General features: G+C 41.6%; 3 protein-coding genes and 1 pseudogene across 6 annotated transcripts in view; 1 reads left to right on the forward strand and 3 right to left on the reverse strand.

Annotated features, from left to right (window-relative positions):
- The window catches only part of LOC109879081 (voltage-dependent calcium channel subunit alpha-2/delta-1), a 177,486-nt gene that overhangs the window by 100,533 nt on the left and 57,722 nt on the right, over nucleotides 1-19,231 (forward strand). For all 4 annotated transcript variants that reach the window (XM_031831414.1, XM_031831413.1, XM_031831415.1 and 1 more), the window contains exons 7-9: nucleotides 12,726-12,857; nucleotides 16,900-16,969; nucleotides 17,281-17,331. In XM_031831414.1, the coding sequence (XP_031687274.1) occupies nucleotides 12,726-12,857; nucleotides 16,900-16,969; nucleotides 17,281-17,331 (253 nt within the window). The remainder of the gene's footprint in view (nucleotides 1-12,725; nucleotides 12,858-16,899; nucleotides 16,970-17,280; nucleotides 17,332-19,231) is intronic.
- Nucleotides 1,005-3,889, reverse strand: LOC116352719 (pyrin-like). The gene has a single exon (XM_031831417.1). It carries the CDS (start codon nucleotides 3,875-3,877, stop codon nucleotides 3,272-3,274), a length of 606 nt encoding a protein of 201 aa, XP_031687277.1. The 5' UTR covers nucleotides 3,878-3,889; the 3' UTR covers nucleotides 1,005-3,271.
- LOC109879078 (E3 ubiquitin-protein ligase TRIM21-like) lies at nucleotides 1,005-8,326 on the reverse strand. Its single transcript, XM_020471265.2, has 2 exons — nucleotides 4,529-8,326; nucleotides 1,005-4,268 (listed from the first exon to the last, which is right to left on the reverse strand). Exon 1 carries the CDS (start codon nucleotides 8,164-8,166, stop codon nucleotides 6,526-6,528), a length of 1,641 nt encoding a protein of 546 aa, XP_020326854.2. The 5' UTR covers nucleotides 8,167-8,326; the 3' UTR covers nucleotides 1,005-4,268; nucleotides 4,529-6,525.
- Nucleotides 10,563-11,813, reverse strand: LOC116375244 (E3 ubiquitin-protein ligase TRIM39-like; annotated as a pseudogene).

Below are 19,231 nucleotides of genomic sequence, written 5' to 3' on the forward strand. Positions count from 1 at the left end.
CTTTGTATATATCCAGAAAAATTATGCCAGCTGATTCATGATTTCGACTGACTGAGAAAAGCTGCCTGCCTGTCTGTCTCATCCTGACTCCCAACACGTTTGCCGCTATGGGACAGCTGGAGAATGAATTTGAATATTGAAACAGTGTTGCGAATGTCGGAGAGACCGACAAAATTTTATTCAAATCTCTACTGTTGTAGATGCTTTTAATAGTGGAGATCAAGTTTACAGATGGCATGGCTGGGCTGATGAGACGGTGGATTCAGATGGAACAGATGGAACAGAGTAAATTGGCTAAATCTATGACGTTAAAATGCCTGTGGTAACTTGTGGAATAGAAAACAGCTGGAATGCGGTTTTAACCAATCACCATTCAGGATTAGACCCACCCATTATATAAGATACATGTATTGTATTGTCATAAATAATTTAATTTGAAAGGCGGATAAGGTTCTTGGTAGAACCCTTCATAGAGGCTTCTAGGTAGAACCATATACAGGGGCTTCTTTGAAGAACCCTACATAAAGGGTTTTAGATAGAACCTTCTACAAAGGCACCAAAAGAGTTGCCCAATGGGGACAAACCAAAGAACCCTGTATGGTTCTTCTTAGCACCTGTTTTTCTTAAAGTGTAGAATCAGTCAATTCAGTTGTAGTTTTAGCTTTAGAGTTTCCAACATTGCGTTATGGGAGGATACTAGCCAATCTTGATACAATGAGTTACCATATAGCATTGAAAATAGTCCCCTAACCAAAGGATAAAGAGTTTAAACGTACAGTTGAAAAAGAAAAAAGGATTTGCACACAGTAAACATGATAAAGTAAAAGAGGTAGTAAACACACTAAAGCTTACCCACAATTTGTCTGTCCATGTTAATCTCTCTACTCACCTGCATGTGTTTGTGGATAATATCTCTGTCCTTTCTGTGAGAAAGTGGACACAGTGTATAGGTAGTGAATAGATATTTCTGAAGAGCTGGAGAGAGTTTGGTACCGTACACAATACACTGTATACACTGTTTTATTTCGACAAGGTGATGTTGAAATGCAGTGACAATGAGTCATCAAAACCATAGAAACAGACGATTACAAACACCCCCATATAATATACCCCCCCCTCTAAAGAAAATGACATCCAATTCAATCATATTTCATAGAATAAGGCTGATGTCATAAATACCCATCACTATTCTAAAGCTCTGGTGCTGTGCTAGACTGAATACCAAGTGTATCACTATTCTAAAGCTCTGGTGCTGTGCTAGACTGAATACCAAGTGTATCACTATTCTAAAGCTCTGGTGCTGTGCTAGACTGAATACCAAGTGTATCACTATTCTAAAGCTCTGGTGCTGTGCTAGACTGAATACCAAGTGTATCACTATTCTAAAGCTCTGGTGCTGTGCTAGACTGAATACCAAGTGTATCACTATTCTAAAGCTCTGGTGCTGTGCTAGACTGAATACCAAGTGTATCACTATTCTAAAGCTCTGGTGCTGTGCTAGACTGAATACCAAGTGTATCACTATTCTAAAGCTCTGGTGCTGTGCTAGACTGAATACCAAGTGTATCACTATTCTAAAGCTCTGGTGCTGTGCTAGACTGAATACCAAGTGTATCACTATTCTAAAGCTCTGGTGCTGTGCTAGACTGAATACCAAGTGTATCACTATTCTAAAGCTCTGGTGCTGTGCTAGACTGAATACCAAGTGTATCACTATTCTAAAGCTCTGGTGCTGTGCTAGACTGAATACCAAGTGTATCACTATTCTAAAGCTCTGGTGCTGTGCTAGACTGAATACCAAGTGTATCACTATTCTAAAGCTCTGGTGCTGTGCTAGACTGAATACCAAGTGTATCACTATTCTAAAGCTCTGGTGCTGTGCTAGACTGAATACCAAGTGTATCACTATTCAACTGAATGTATTTATCCAGACATCCTGAATGTTACTCAGTGACCATTAAAGTTATTGAGGATCAACAGAGTATATGCATTGTATATATCTAAGTAAAACAAACATATAGTGCCGATTATTATCAGAATTAAAACAATGCAGCATTAAACATTTCGTCCCCCTGCAATGACCCCCCCCCCCCCCTTCCCCCGGCAAATTCAAACGAGACTATGCTGATATTAACAAAACATGTGGCAGTTATAGTGCCACCTTGTGGTCGATATGAATGTTCCTGCATATGTTGGGTCTTGTTGACAGTGTTTTCAACATGTGTACCAAATTTGTTACAATACAAATATCTGTGACTGATTTGTGTTTCGGACCACATGAACGTTTATTGGCCATTACGGCCATGTTGTTTTAGGTACTAGTCTGGAACATATTGCGTTGAGAGACGTTTGTCCACAGGTGCCGCATATCAAGTTTCTTGCAGATCGGTCCTTCAGTGCCAGAGGAGAAGCGTTTGAAGGGTTTTTCACCTCATTCTAAATGGTGGAATATCCATCGTGGTGGACCTTATGGATCCCTGCTGCAAATGTGTTCCTTGTGAAGAGGAGGACCGATGTCCTGAATTTCATGACTATTGGACAAACTGGTCTATTGGACAAACTGAGGGGCGTGACCTTTCAAAATGTGCATTTTCAATTGCTTGTTATAGTACCTCCACCTGGCCAGTCTGTGTCATTTAGAAAATGCCAGACCTCTACAGCAAGACACATCATACAACCAAGTTTCATCAAAAACAGGCCCTCCAGTCTGAGATATCGCGTGTGACAAACATACAAACGTGCTTTCGGACAGAGACAGAGCCAAAGTCCCCTCCCCGATTTCATCATGGGGGACAGTAATCAGAACAACCTCTGAATTCTCTCTCCCAGATATGAAGTCATACCTTGTTGTGAACCTGAGATATTGGTAATACAGGTCAACTGTTACATAGCTGCTGCATTCTGTACTCATGTCTAACAGACTGACAATGTTATTCATAGGCTTTGCTTTTTCCTTTTATATTTAGAGGTTGGACGTTGGCGCGTGGGGCGCACTGATTGGTGTCCCCTCGTTACTCAGTATGTGTTACACCTGTGCTGGTTTGTCATCTCATTAGTGGGAAGGTGTTGGCCCAGGTGATATTGAAGAGTGGCCGGCCCACTGCTCCGTTAAGATCAGATAAAGGATTGTTCTTTTAGAAGTCAAATAATAATAACAAATATCAGTTAATAAACTAATGTGAAATATTCTCCCTGGTGTTTTATGAAAGAGTGAACTCTAATTGAGGTACTAATTTTACAGGTCAGTTTCAGGTCAATTTCAGGTTCAAACTCAGTCTGTGTGATTGACAGGAGAGATGATCAGAGGGGCAGAGTTTTTACCACCATCATTGAGCAAAGGGCTGAAGTATGGATATAGTTTCTCAGTGAAGGTGTAGCCAGTGAAAGAGTAGATATGAGACCTGACCTCCACATCATAAAATGAGACCTGACCCTCCTCATAATCCACAAACACCCCCACCTTCTGGGGCTTCTCTCTCATGCAGAGGTGGACACGGGTCGGGGCACAAGCTATGTACTTACTCCCATCCCTCAGGATCACTGCCCAGCGTCCATTATCAGGGCTTAATGCGACACTCCCCTTTCTGTTGATAGACTCTCTGGCCACTCCTAAATTCCACTCAGTCTTCCCTGTAACAGTTACCTCATAGTAGAATCTCCCTGAGGAGAAGCCTTTCTTTCCCAAGACATTAACGGCAGAATCAAACCTCTTTGGGTTATCAGGGAGCTTCTGTTTTTTTTCTCCAGTTCTCACTTCTTTCCCATTCTTAGACAGAATGAGCCAGGGGCTTGCTGTATCAGGGTCCAGAATAACATCCACTGCATACTGCTGAATCCTCTTCAGCTCATCATCAAACAACCTCTTCATCTCACTCATGACTGTCTCTTCTAGCTGAGACACGGCTCTCCTCACAATCCCCACATACAGATCACCGTCCTTGGTGAGTGGAGGGCTGCACAGGGATGGGAAGCTCTGGAGGAGGTTTAGGTCGTCCTCAGTGTGTGAGACCTGCTCCAGCTCAGTGCTTCTTCTCTTTAGCTCAGTGGTTTCCTACTCCAGCTCTTTAATGAGTTCTTCAGCCTTCCTCTGTGACTACAGTACATCCAGACAGATAGAGCACAGGAGACTACTAGAGGTGGCCATATCCAGACAGAGAGCACAGGAGACTACTGGAGGTGGCCATATCCAGACAGAGAGCACAGGAGACTACTGGAGGTGGCCATATCCAGACAGATAGAGCACAGGAGACTACTGGAGGTGGCCATATCTAGACAGAGAAAGAAACGTCAAACCGTAAAAAACCCCATCTAGAATCAGTCAACTAAATTGTAGTTTAAGCTTTCGAGTTTCCAACATTGTGTTATGGAGAGATACTAGCCACGTGTTACCATATAACATAGAAAATAGTACTATAACTAAAGAATAAAGAGTTTTAATATACTGTTGGAAAATAAAAATAATTTACTCACATCAAACATGGTTGAATTTAATCTTAATTTATCTGTCCATGTTAATCTCTCTACTCACCTGCATGCGTTTGTGGGTAATATCTTTGTATTTTCTGTGAGATAGTAGACTGTGTATTTAATAGATATTTCTGAAGAGCTGGGGAGAGTTTATTCCGTACTCAATACACTGTATACTTAAGTTTCATTTCAGCAAAGTGACATTGTAATGCTCCTCCCAATCCCCTTCAGCAAAGTGATGTTGAAATGGTCCTCCCCTCTTCCTGGAACAGTTAACTCCTTACATGGCTAAACTCTCTCAGATGCAAGTTTTCCATTGCCTGTAGATTATACATTTTATAGTGTGGATATCTTTTATTTAGATTTAAGCCAATAATACATTATTTAAGTTAAGGTGACTGTCCACTGTCATGTTTCTCTTGATAGTTTTCATTATTCACTCACTAATTCTTTGCCTTTATTTTCACAATGAGTTGTGTTATTATCAGTTCAGAAAGGCAGACGGACAAGGTACATGTACATTTATTTTTTTGTAAAAAATTATCTTTGAGAATTATATACAATGATGAGTCAGACACAAACCATTCATTACACACAACCCAATATCACATATTTCCCCACAGTTACATAAGTCTACTATTCCAAACTGATGTCATAAATAGCCATCACTATTCTAAAGCTCTGGGACTGTACTAGACCAAATACCAATTCTATCCTTTCAACTGGATTTGAAAAATCCTCAATGTTACTCAGTGTTCATTACAGCTAATGAGGATCAACAGAGATATACAGTGTGCATAATACCTACACTCTTAGAAAAAAGGATTCCAAAAAGGTTCTTTACGGAGGGATAGGGTTCTACCAAGAACTCTTTTGATCAGAAGAACCATTTTTGGAAGACAATGGTTCTTTGATGATTCTTTGGAAGGCAAAACGGATTCTTTGGAAAGCAAGAAGCGTTCTACATAGAACCATATATAATATTTCCCAGCATGCTCTATTGCAGGAAGATTTCCAGAATGGTTTGTTTTACTGTAATATCTGTGTCTTTGCATGTACATTGAATGGTTGATTAATTGTATGCTACACAAAGATAATATCTAAACTAATCCAATCTGTTGGTAATTGGATTTATTGCACCCGTTACTGAGATAGTTGTTCCAGTTGAAATGATTGCCGTTGTCTCAGTATTCAATCTTTCCTACCCTGCAGTCATTCTGAATGCAGGTTGGGGGTGATTAACAATTCCAATTGTTGGATATCCGAACGCTGGCTGGATTTAGGAATTACACATCACTTTGCAAGCCAGCATAATGTGACTATCAGGCCTGAAGTGGCCTGTAAACCAGGAGATTCCTAACACCAATGTGTTATGGCATAACTAGGCCCTCAGACAAAGGCCTTATGATACATGCAATGCATTGTCATAAATAATTACATTTTAAAGACTAATAAGGCTGGTGGAACCGTTCATAGTGTCCTAAGAAGAACCCTCCAAAGATAAAAGGTTTCTCGGTAGAACCCTTCATGGCAGTTCTGTGAAAAACCTTTAGATGTTAGTAGTTCTTGGTAGAACCCTACATAGAGGGTTCTAGGTACAACCATAGAGAGGGGGTTATTTGAAGAACCCTACATAGTGGGTTATAGACAGAACCCTCTGCAAATGGTTGTACCCAGCACCAAAAAGGGTTGCCCCATGGTTACAAACCGAAAACACCTGTATGGCTCTACTTAGCACTATTTTTCTAAAGAGTGTAGGTAAAACAAACATGTAGTGCTGATATTATCTGATAAAAAATAACATGCCCTGAAATCTCTCCCAGATATGAAGTCATACCGTGTTTTAAGCCTGAGATATTGGTAGTACAGGTCAACTGTTACATAGCTGCTGCATTCTGTACTCATCATGTCTAACAGACTGACAGATGGACTACTGACTATAACAGACAACAAGCACATCAGTAATACTCTACAGTGAAATACTCTCCCTGGAGTTTCATAAAAGAGAACTCTAATTGAGGTACTAATTTTACAGGTCACTTACTTTCAGGTTCAAACTCAGTCTGTGTGATTGACAGGAGAGATGATCAGAGGGGCAGAGTTTTTACCATCATGATTAACACCAGGGCTGAAGCATGGATATAGTTTTTCAGTGAAGGTACAGCCAGTGAAGGAGTAGATATGAGACATGGCCTCCACATCATAAAAGGAGACCAGCCCCTCCTCATAATCCACAAACACCCCCACCTTCTGGGGCTTCTCTCTAAGGGAGAGGGGGGTAAAGATGGGGGCGCAAGCTCCGTACTTACTTCTATCGGTCAGGACCACAGCCCAGCATCCACTATCAGGGGACAGTGTGATATTCGCTTTCCTGTTTATAGACTCTCTTACCACTCCTAAACTCCATCCAGTCTTCCCTGTAACAGTTACCTCGTAGTAAAATCTCCATGAGGAGAATCCCTCCTTTCCCAAGACAATGAGGACAGGATCAAACCTCTTTAGGTTATTAGGGAGATTCTGTCGTGTGTCTCCATATCTTACTTGTTTCCGATCCTCAGACAGGATGAGTTTACAATGTGCTGTATCAGGGTCCAGAGACACATCCACTGCATACTGCTGAATCCTCTTCAGTTTGATTTCAGGCAGCTTCTCAATCTCTTTATTCAGTGTCTCCCCCAACTGACACACCGCTCTCCTCAAACTCATCACACAGAGATCACTGTGAACACTGATCTCAGACCAGTCCTTGGTGGGTGGAGGGGTGCATACGGATGGAAAGCTCTGGACTAGATGGAGGTGATTCTCAGTGTGTGAGAGCTGCTCCAGGTCAGTGCTTCTCCTCTTTAGCTCAGTGATTTCCTGCTCCAGCTCTTGAATGTGTTCTTCAGCCTGCCTCTCTGCTGCGTTCTGCTTCTTCTCAATCACCTCAATGAGATCAGCCTGGTTCTTTTCAATGGAGAGCATCAGAACAGTGAAGACCTGAGCACTGTCTGTGATCTCTCTCTCTGAGTTTCTCTTGCTGAGCTCTACTGAGTGTTTGATCTCCTGAACCTTCTCCAGTTTCTCCTGGATTTGCTGTTGCACTTTTGCCTGTGTTTTTTCCAATTTACCCTTCCTCTCTCCAAACTCTTCCTCGAGAGGGACAGTATGGTGAGTCTCGTGGTCTGTTTTTATGCACAAGACACAAACACACATCTGGTCATTCCTACAGAACAACTCCAGGAGTCTCTTGTGTGTCTTGCAAATTCTGTCTTCCAGGTTCTCAACAGGCTTGATCAGCTTGTGTCTCCTTAAGGCTGCGACTCTCTGATGAGGCTCCAGGTGAGTCTCACAGTAAGAGGTCAGACACACCTGGCAGGACTTCAGTGCCTTGAGCTTCATCTCAGTGCAGACATCACAGGACACTTCTCCAGGTTTGGCAGGGCATTGGTCTGGGCTGCTGGTAGCTTTCCTTTTAACTGACTTCCTGAACTGAGCAGCCATCTCAGAAATGAAAGCATTAACAAAGAGAGCTGGTCTTTTATCAAATGTATTTGTACACATGGGGCACTGGCACAGGTCATTGGTATCCCAGTACTTCCTGATACAGGCCATGCAAAAGTTGTGTCCACATTGAATAGAGACTGGCTCAGTGAACACATCCAGACAGATGGAGCACAGAAAGTGCTCTTTAGACAGGACATTGCTGGAGGATGCCATATCTAGACAGAGAAAAAAGTGAAACTAATGTTTTATCTTGGAAAAATTGGTTCCACAAATGTTATTTGCGGAGGGATATGGTTCTACCAAGAACTGTTGTGATCAGAAGAACCCTTTTTGGAAGAAAACGGTTCTTTGTAAATCAAAGGGTTCTACCAGGAATGTGTAACATCCTAAGAACTGTTTTTTGAAAGAAAGTTTTTTTTGATGATTCTTTGGAAGGCAAAGAAGGGTTCAACATAGAACCATACATAATATTGTACAGCATGCTCTATTGTAGGGAGGTTTTCAGAATTTGTTGTTTTACTGTAATAATGCATCTGTGTTTTTGTATGTACATTGATACATTTTATGCTACACAAAGATAAATAACATACAGTTTTCTAAACTAATCCATCCTGTTAGTTACTGGATTTATTGCACACATTACTGAAATGGTTGTTCCAGTTTAGATGATTGAGGTAGTCTCTCTATTCAATCTTCCCTACCCTGGCAGTCATTCTGAATGCAGGTTGCAGGTGATGAACAATTCCACTTGTTGGATATCCTAATTCTGGCTGGATTCCAATATGAATTACACATCACTTTGCAAGCCGGCATAATGGGACTTGCAGGCCTGATGTGGCCTGTAAACCAGGATATTCCTAACACCACTGTGTTAGGGTATAACTAGGGCCTCAAAGAAAGGCCTTATTATATATGTTATGTCTTGTATTGGCTCCCGAGTGGCGCAGTGGTCTTAGGCACAGCATTTCGGTGTTAGAGGTGTAACTACAGACACCCTGGGTCGAATCCAGGCTGTATCACAACCGGCCTAGATTGGGAGTCCCATAGGGCGACTCACAATTGGCCCAGCGTTGTCCGAGTTTGGCCAGTGTAGGCCGTCATTGTAAATAAGAATTTGTTCTTAACTGAATGGCCAAGTTAAATAAAGGATCAATCATTAAAAAAATAAGATTCAACTCCATTTTAAAGGCTAATAAGGCTGGAGGGTTCTAATCGTTCATAGAGGGTTTTAGTCGTAACCCTCCAAAGATAAAAAGGTTCACGGTAGAAGCCTTCATAGACAGTTCAAGCAAGAACCTTTAGCTGATCATTTTTTGGGGGTACAACCCTTCCTAGAGGGTTCTAGGTAGAACCATATAAAGGCAGTTAACTTATGGGTACAAGCCAACGAACCCTGTATGGTTCTACTTAGCACCTTTTTTTCTGAGTGTATAATCAGTTGTAGTTTTAGCTTTAGAGTTTCCAACATTGCGTTATGGGAGGATACTAGCCAATCTTGATACAATGTGTTACCATATAGCATTGAAAATAGTCCCCTAACCAAAGGATAAAGAGTTTAAACGTACAGTTGAAAAAGGATTTGCACACAGTAAACACAATAAAGTAACGGAGTTAGTAAACACACTAAAGCTTACCCACAATTTGTCTGTCCATGTTAATCTCTCTACTCACCTGCATGTGTTTGTGGATAATATCTCTGTCCTTTCTGTGAGAAAGATATAGATTTATCTGAAGAGCTAAAGAAAGTTTGGTACTGTACACAATACACTGTGTACTTCAGTTTCATTTCAGCTTAGTGACAGTGCAATGCTCCTCCCCATCCACATCTCTTCCCCATCCACTGTTCCTCATGGAAGTTAACCCATTACATTGCTGAACTCTCAGATGCCAGTTCTCCATTGTCTGTAGAGTATGAATTGTTAGTGTGTGTGTATATATATATATATATATATATATACACACACATACACACAGTACCAGTCAAAAGTTTGGACACACCTACTTATTCAAAGGTTTTTCTTTATTTTTACTATTTTCTACATTGTAGAGTTTGAAGGTAGGCCTTGAAATACATCCACAGGTACACCTCCAATTGACTCAAATGATGTCAATTAGCCTATCAGAAGCTTCTAAAGCCATGACATCATTTTCTGGAATTTTCCAAGCTGTTTAAAGGCACAGTCAACTTAGTGTATGTAAACTTCTGACCCACTGGAATTGTGATGCATTGAATTAGAAGTGAAATAATCTGTCTGTAAACAATTGTTGTAAAAATTACTTGTGTTATACACAAAGTAGAAGTTTGAACCGACTTGCCAAAACTATAGTTTGTTAACAAGAAATGTGTGGAGTGGTTGAAAAACAAGTTTTAATGACTCCAACCTAAGTGTATGTAAAGTTCCCACTTCAACCGTATCTGATGAAAAATCATCATAACATACTGTGTTATGAGCCTGAGAGATTTGGTAATACAGGTAGCCTATGTTACATAGCTGCTGCATTCTGTACTCATCATGTCTAACAGAAAATAAACTACACTCAATTATTCTCCCTGATGTTTCAAACCACTCTAAATTAATTTAGCTATTTATTTTACAGGTCAGTTACTTTCACGTTCTAACTAAGTCTGTGTGATTGACAGGAGAGATGATCAGAGGGGCAGAGTTTTTACCATCATGATTAACACCAGGGTTGAAGCATGGATATAGTTTCTCAGTGAAGGTGCAGCCAGTGAAGGAGTAGATATGAGACCTGGCCTCCACATCATAAACAGAAACCTGACCCTCATCATAATCCACAAACACCCCCACCTTCTGGGGCTTCTCCCTTAGGGAGGATCACTGTCCTGTGTCCATTATCAGGGCTCAATGTTATAGTCCCCTCTCTGTTGACTGACACTGTAGAGACTCCTAAACTTCATCCAGTCTTCCCTCTAACAGTTACCTCGTAGTAAAATCTCCCTGAGGAGAATCCCTCCTTTCCCAAGCCAATAAGGACAGGATCAAACCTCTTTGGGTTATTAGGGAGATTCTGTCGTGTGTCTCCATATCTTACTTGTTTCCGATCCTCAGACAGGATGAGTTTACAATGTGCTGTATCAGGGTCCAGAGACACATCCACTGCATACTGCTGAATCCTCTTCAGTTTGATTTCAGGCAGCTTCTCAATCTCTTTATTCAGTGTCTCCCCCAACTGACACACCGCTCTCCTCAAACTCATCACACAGAGATCACTGTGAACACTGATCTCAGACCAGTCCTTGGTGAGTGGAGGGCTGCACAGGGATGGGAAGCCCTGGAGGAAATAAAGATGGTCCTCAGTGTGTGAGAGCTGCTCCAGGTCAGTGCTTCTCCTCTTTAGCTCAGTGATTTCCTGCTCCAGCTCTTTAATGAGTTATTCAGCCTGCCTCTCTGCTGCTTCCTGCTTCTTCTCTCTGAGTTTCTTTTGATGAGCTCCAGTTTCTCCTGGATTTTCTGATGCACTTCTGTCTCTGTTTTTCCTAATTTACCCTTCCTCTCTCCAAACTCTTCCTCTAGAGGGACAGTATGGTGAGTCTTGTGGTCTGTTTTCATGTACAAGACACAAACACACATCTGGTCATTCCTACAGAACAACTCCAGGAGTCTCTCATGCATCTTGCACATCCTGTCTTCTAGGTTCTCCACAGGGTCGATCAGCTTGTCTCTTTAAGGCTCCATGTGAGTCTCGCAGTAAGAGGTCTGACACACGAGGCAGGACTTCAGGGCCTTGAGCTTCGTCTCACTGCAGACATCACAGGACACTTCTCTAGGTTTGGCAGGGCATTGGTCTGGGCTGCTGGTAGCTTTCACTTGAACTAACTTCCTGAACTGAGCAGCCATCTCAACAATGAATGTATTGACGCGAATCTCTGTTCTCGTGTGGAACTTATGCGTACATATTGGACACTGGCACAGGTCAATGGTTTTCCAGTATCCGCTGATACAGGACCTGCTGAAGTTGTGTCCGGCTCAGTGAATACATCCAGACAGATAGAACACAGGAACTGCTCTTTAGACGTGGGATTGGAGGTAGCCATATCTAGACAAGAATCAGTCAGCTTAGCTGTAGTTTTAGCATTAGAGTTGCCATCATTGCGTTAATGGCAGATACTAGCCAATCTTGATACATGGCGTTACCAAATAACATAGAAAATAATCCTATTACAAAAGGATAAAAAGTTTAACATACAATAAACACGGTAAAGTTAATCTTCAACTTAACTATCAATGTTCATCTCTCTACTCACCTTTATGTGTTTGTGGTCATTTAATATCTTTGTCCTTTCTGTGAGATAGTAGACTCAGTGTGTACGTATTTAATAGATATTTATGAATAACCTGAGTGTGGTACCGTACCCAATACACTGTATACAGTACTTTAATTTCTGCAAAGAATGTTGAAATGCTTCTCCCCATCCAATACAGCTATGCACCTTGTTCTTCCTGGAGCAGTTAAGCCAGGACCACTGTTTTCCCACGTGGACAGATTTTGACGGGAGTGAAACCTCTCGCTTCGGCTCTCTCTCTCTGGGAATACTCATCTATTGCGTCAATAGTATTTCTGTACATATTTTTGAGTTATATCATGTTGTTATGTGTCTTGTATACCAATCCGTCACCTCAAAGGAAGTCCCCTCAGAAAATGAGTTGTTTATGTCAAATGATCAAAAACAGTTGTAAATATCACAGAGTTTAACTCTGTTATGTGAATACTAATGTGTGTGTATGCGTATGTGTTTGTCTATCCCACAGCCACCATCGTGCTGAATGAGCTGAACTGGACAGACGCATTAGAGGCTGTGTTTAGGAAGAACAAGGAAGAGGATCCTACTCTACTGTGGCAGGTGTTTGGCAGCGCCACCGGATTGGCTCGCTACTTCCCAGGTGAGGAGCCAGCCAATCGGCTTACGCCCTCAGCCCATGACCTTAAAGTGGCTATTGATGGAGACATAATGCGCTGGGCCACTTTGTCACGTTGTATTTACTCAGCACTCACACACACTGAAAAAATACACAGAAAGAGAGAGAAAGTTCACTCTCTCTCTCTCACTCACACACTCACTCCCTCTCTCTCTCTCAAACACACACACACACACACAATAGAGCACTCTCTCACACACATGCGGAGGTTGGGAAAACAGTGAGTCACGGCGATCCCTGTGTTTGTCACCAAGGCCTGGGTAGCTATGGGCTTGTGACACAGACACAGGGACAGGGACAGAGACGGGGACAAGGACACGGGGACAGCCATCAATAGCCTCCGTATGCCCTACCTCTGACATGACCGACCTGAAAAGCACTTTGTGAACATTGTTAATGTAGAAAGTTTTTTTTAAAATATACAGTACCAGTCAAAAGTTTGGACACCTAGTTTTTTATTTATTTATTTATTTACTATTGTCTACATTGTAGAATAATAGTGAAGACATCAAAACTATGAAATAGCACATGGATTCATGTAGTAACCAAAAAAGTGTTAAACAAATTAAATAAAAAAGCCAGTCTTTGCCTTGATGAGAGTTTTGCACACTCTTGGTATTCTCTCAACCAGCTTCATAAGGAATGTTTTTCCAACCATCTTGAAGGACCTCCCACATATGCTGAGCACTTGTTGGCTGCTTTTACTTCACTCTGCAGTCCAACAAGGTCGGGTGATTGTGGAGGCCAAGTCATCTGATGCAGCACTCCATCACTCTCCTTGGTCAAATATCCCTTACACAGCCTGGAGGTGTGTTCCAGGTCATTGGCCGGTCCTCTTCCGGCTGTGCCGGGTGGAGATTATAACAGAACATGGCCAAGATGTTCAAATGTTCATAGATGACCAGCATGGTCAAATAATAATAATCACAGTTGTTGTCGAGGGCGCAACAGGTCAGCACCTCAGGAGTAAATGTCAGTTGGCTTTTCATAGCCGATCATTCAGAGTGTCTCTACCGCTCCTGCTGTCTCTAGAGAGTTGAAAACAGCAGGTCTGGGACAGGTAGCACGTCCGGTGAACAGGTCAGGGTTCCATAGCCGCAGGCAGAGCAATTGAAACTGAAGCAGCAGCACAGCCAGGTGGACTGGGGACAACAAGGAGTCATCAGGCCAGGTAGTCCTGAGGCATGGTCCTTGGGCTCAGGTCCTCCGAGAGAGAGAAAGAAAGAAAAAAAGAAAGAAGGAAAGAGAAAGAGAATTAGAGAGAGCATACTTAAATTCACACAGAACACCGGATAAGACAGGAGAAATACTCCAGATATAACAGACTGGCCCCCCGACTCATAAATACTGGAGGCTGAGACAGGAGGGGACAGGAGACACTGTGGCCCCACCCGACGATACCCCCGGACAGGGACAAACTGGCAGGATATAAACCCACCCACTTTGCCAAAGCACAGCCCCCACACCACTAGAGGGATATCTTAAACCAGCAACTTACCATCCTGAGACAAGGCCGAGTATAGCCCACAAAGATCTCCGCCACGGCACAACCCAAGGGGGAGCGCCAACCCGGACAGAAAGATCACGTCAGTGACTCAAACCACTCAAGTGACGCACCCCTCCTAGGGACGGCATGGAAGATCACCAGTAAGCCAGTGATTCAGCCCCTGTAATGGGGTTAGAGGCAGAGAATCCCAGTGGAAAGAGGGGAACCGGCCAGGCAGAGACAACAAGGGCTGTTCGTTGCTCCAGAGCCTTTCCGTTCACCTTCACACTCCTGGGCCAGACTACACTCAATCATAGGACCTACTGAAGATATGAGTCTTCAATAAAGACTAAAAGGTTGAGAACGATTTTGCATCACTCAGGCAGACCATTCCATAAAAATGGAGCTCTATAGGAGAAAGCCCTGCCTCCAGCTGTTTGCTTAGAAATTCTAGGGACAGTAAGGTGGCCTGCGTCTTGTGACCGTACCGTACGTGTAGGTATGTACGGCAGGACCAAATCGCAAAGGTAGGTAGGAGCAAGCCCATGTAATGCTTTGTAGGTTAGCAGTAGAACCTTGAAATCAGCCCTGGCCTTAACAGGAAGCCAGTGTAGAGAGGCTAGCACTGGAGTAATATGATCAAATATTTTGGTTCTAGTCAAGATTCTAGCAGCCGTGTTTAGCACTAACTGAAGTAAGATCTTAACCAGGCTACAACTTGTCCATGTAGACTAATGTGGGTTTCCAATCTCTCCAAAAGAATGTGGTGATCGATGGTATCAAAAGCAGCACTAAGGTCTAGGAGTACGAGGACAGATGCAGAGCCTTGGTCTGACGCCATTAAAAGGTAATTTACCACCTTCACGAGTGCAGTCTCAGTGCTATGGTGGGGTCTACAACCAGACTGAAGCGTTACGTATACATTGTTAGTCTTCATGAAGGCAGTGAGTTGCTGCGCAACAGTTTTTTCTAAACTTTTTGAGAGGAATGGGAGATTTTATATAGGCCGTTCACCTACTCTGCGTCTCACAAAGACACGGCGGTTGGAACCAAAAATCTCAAATTTGGACTCCTCAGACCAAAGGACAGATTTCCACCGGTCTAATATCCATTGCTTGTGTTTCTTGGCCCAAGCAAGTCTCTTCTTATTATTGGTGTCCTTTAGTAGTGGTTTCTTTGCAGCAATTTGACCATGAAGGCCTGATTCATGCAATCTTCTCTGAACAGTTGATGTTGAGATGTGTCTGTTACTTGAACTCTGTGAAGCATTTATTTGGGCTGCAATATGAGGTGCAGTTAACTCTAATGAACTTATCCTCAGCAGCAGAGGTAACTCTGGGTCTTGATTTTGATTTTGATTTGATTTGATTTGATTTGATTTGGGTCTTCCTTACCTGTGGCGTTCCTTATGAGAGCCAGTTTCATCATAGCTCTTGATGGTTTTTGCGACTGCACTTGAAGAAACTTGAACAATTCATGACATTTTCCGCATTGACTGACCTTCATATCTTAAATGAATGATGGACTATCACTTCTCCTTGCTTATTTGAGCTGTTCTTGCTTGCCATAATATGAACTTGGTCTTTTACAAATCTTCTCTATACCACCCCTACCTTGTCACAACACAACTGATTGGCTCAAACACATTAAGAAGGAAACACATTCCACAAATTAACTTTTAACTGTTGATTGAAATGCATTCCAGGTGACTATCTCATGAAGATGGTTGAGAGAATGCCAACAGTGTGCAAAGCTGTCATCAAGGCAAACGGTGGCTACTTTGAAGAATCTAAAATCTTAAATATATTTTGATTTGTTTAGCACTTTTTTGGTTACTACATGTGTTATTTGATAGTGCTGATGTCTTCACTATTATTCTACATTGTAGAAAATAGTACAAATAAAGAAAACCCCTGGAATGAGGAGGTGTGTCCAAACCTTTGACTGATACTGTATATCAGATTTGTTGAATATAATAACATCAGCTGAAACTGTATTAAGTGTGTGTTAAAGCAATCTATTCACTCTTTATGGTAGTAAGTTAAACTGGGATTCAAGTAAGTTTAAGTTGAGAAAAAAGAGGAAACCTACACACTGCTCTTGCTAGTATCACTGCTGTTATTACGCTTTATGTATCAGCCTTAAGGCCTTCTTTAGAGCTTTCGTGAGTGTTTTTCATTTGCACCCTTATGTAGACATTGCTCCACCCACATCCGTTCAATGCAGCGAATGGTGTTGAAGTCAAGGAAAACGAAACGTGTTACCAAATATAACAATGTGCATTTCAAAATGTGTACATAAAACCTATTCAACACGTCTGTAAAACCACATTTATAATACAAGTGAGTTGAATATACAATGCAGTGTTTCAAGTCAAACTGTTATGACTATAACATTCAGCTGGTTAGTCGTCTCTGTCTGGACTCAAATGAAGCATTATGCTTTTACTGTGAAGTGTGTTGTCTTTTCAAATGCACTTTAAATAAAGCTTGATTAGATTTAAATTGTCTTTGTTCCCAGCATCCCCTTGGATGGACTCGCGAAAAACGCCTAATAAGATCGACCTCTACGACGTCCGGCGGCGACCGTGGTGAGTGGAGACATTGATGCCTGTCTCGTTTGTCTCCTCGTTCTCCAACTCTCCTAGTGTTTCTCAGATTGAACATTACCTGCCCTGCTTGAACCTAGCTTTTTGGTCCCCATTTTAAACACTGTTTGAGAAACACACACACACACACACAAAGATGCATAACCCTGTTACTTTACAATTGACATTTAAAAGTCAGCCTGCTTTTGACAATGTTTTTTTTCTGTTGGTCTATTTGGTGGAATCATTAGACACGAGGTAAACGTCTCACGTGGTTTTTCACCACTGTATTTATTTGCTTGTTTGGTTACCAGGTACATCCAGGGGGCAGCGTCTCCAAAGGACATGCTGATCTTAGTGGATGCGTGAGTGACTCTCTTTTTGTGATTCATATTTACAGTCAGAATCCATTTCATGACCAGTCATAAAAACAAGTTCTGACTCCCCCCCACCACCAGCCTGTAATGAGCTTAGAGCTGCATCAGCACGGTCATGACTTGGAGAGACTGAGGAAATAGAATACGTCATGAACTATAGCGAAACCATCATTTGTTTTGCTGTGAATGTACACTACCGTTCAAAAGTTTGGGGTCACTTAGAAATGTCCTTGTTTTTGAAAGAAAAGCCATTTTTTTGTCCGATAAATTAATATCAAATTGATCAGAAATGCAATGTAGACTATGTTAATGTTGTCATTATTTTTTTAATGTTTTTAATTTTTTTAAATGGAATATCTACATAGGCATACAGAGGCCCATTATCAGTAACCATCACTCCTGTGTTCCAACGGCACGTTGTGTTAGCTAATCCAAGTTTATCATTTTAAAAGGCTGAATGATCATTAGAAAACCCTTTTGCAATTATTTTAGCACAGCTGAAAACTGTTGTGCTGATTGAAGAAGCAATAAAACTGTCCTTCTTTAGACTAGTTGAGTATATGAAGCATCAGCATTTGTGGGTTTGTTTACAGGCTCAAAATGGCCAGAAACAAAGAACTTTCTTCTGAAACTCGTCAGTCCTATTCTTGTTCTGACAAATGAAGGCTATTCCATGAGAGAAATTGCCAAGAAACTGAAGATCTCGTACAACGCTGTGTACTACTCACTTCACAGAACAGCGCAAACTGGATCCAACCAGAATAGAAAGAGGAGTGGGAGGCACAATTGAGCAAGAGGACAAGTATATTAGATTGTCTAGTTTGGGAAACAGACGCCTCACAAGTCCTCATTGGCAGATTCATTAAAAAGTACTCGCAAAACACCAGTCTCAACATCAACAGTGACGAGGCGACTCCGGGATGCTGGCCTTCTAGTTCTTTCAAAACAGTTTCTAAGTGATCCCAAACTTTTGAACTGTAGTTTACACTTAAGAATTCTCAACCACAATTACACTTTTGTTTACATTTTTATATTTTAGTAATCTTATTCAAAGTGAATTACAGTCATGGGTTAGTATTACACAGACCTTACACATAGGTTCTAAGACCCTGGTTCGATTCCAGGCTTTATCACAACCGGCCGTGATTGGGAGTCCCATATGGCAGCACACAATTGGCCCAGCATCATCTGGGTTTGGGTAGGCCATCATTGTAAATAAGAATTTGTTCTTAACTGACTTGCCTAGTTATATAAAGGTTAAATACATTTTTTTAAAGAAATGAAACAACATCAGATCAAGCTAATAAGTACACAATTTTCATTGTTTTGGACAAAAAAAATAAAACAATACGACAATAGGAATTGTCTGTTGAAAAATGGGGAAATCCTGTAGGTGTCGTAATGGAGTGCCTACATTTAGGAACTCACTTATTCGTTTTCTTGTAAAACTAAAGTGACAGTGGTTGTGTAAGTGCTGCTACTACCTGTAGCCTGATACAAGGCAATTACAAGAGTCCCTATAAACTTCCACAATTACTCCCTGGGTATATGGCTATTTAATGTAAAGTACATCCGAAATCACGTGGAAACTTGGAAACGTAGAGCAAGACAGCCAGACTACTTTGTCTTAAAGCTGAAAGATGTCACTTTTTGAGGGACCCAACCCAAATTCACATAGTTATTGATCTGTCATTCTCATTGAAAGCAAGTCTAAGAAGCAGTACATCAACTTCAAAAAGCTGAAAATACAATATTTTGGGTTATGTGAAAGATATTTCACAGCGGTTTAGATGGTATAATGATTCTCTACACTAGACATGCTTGTTTTGTCACCTAAATAGAAATTAGGCAAACTATTACAATTTTAACAACCAGGAAATGGGGGAGC

This window comes from Oncorhynchus kisutch, linkage group LG9 (assembly GCF_002021735.2).
Source record: "Oncorhynchus kisutch isolate 150728-3 linkage group LG9, Okis_V2, whole genome shotgun sequence".
In the NCBI taxonomy this organism is placed as follows: Eukaryota; Metazoa; Chordata; class Actinopteri; order Salmoniformes; family Salmonidae; genus Oncorhynchus; species Oncorhynchus kisutch.

Coding starts and splice junctions, on each gene's coding strand:
- LOC109879078 (XM_020471265.2), bottom strand. CDS start 8,166: ATGGCATCCTCCAGCAATGTCCTGTCTAAAGAGCACTTTCTGTGCTCC.
- LOC116352719 (XM_031831417.1), bottom strand. CDS start 3,877: ATGAGTGAGATGAAGAGGTTGTTTGATGATGAGCTGAAGAGGATTCAG.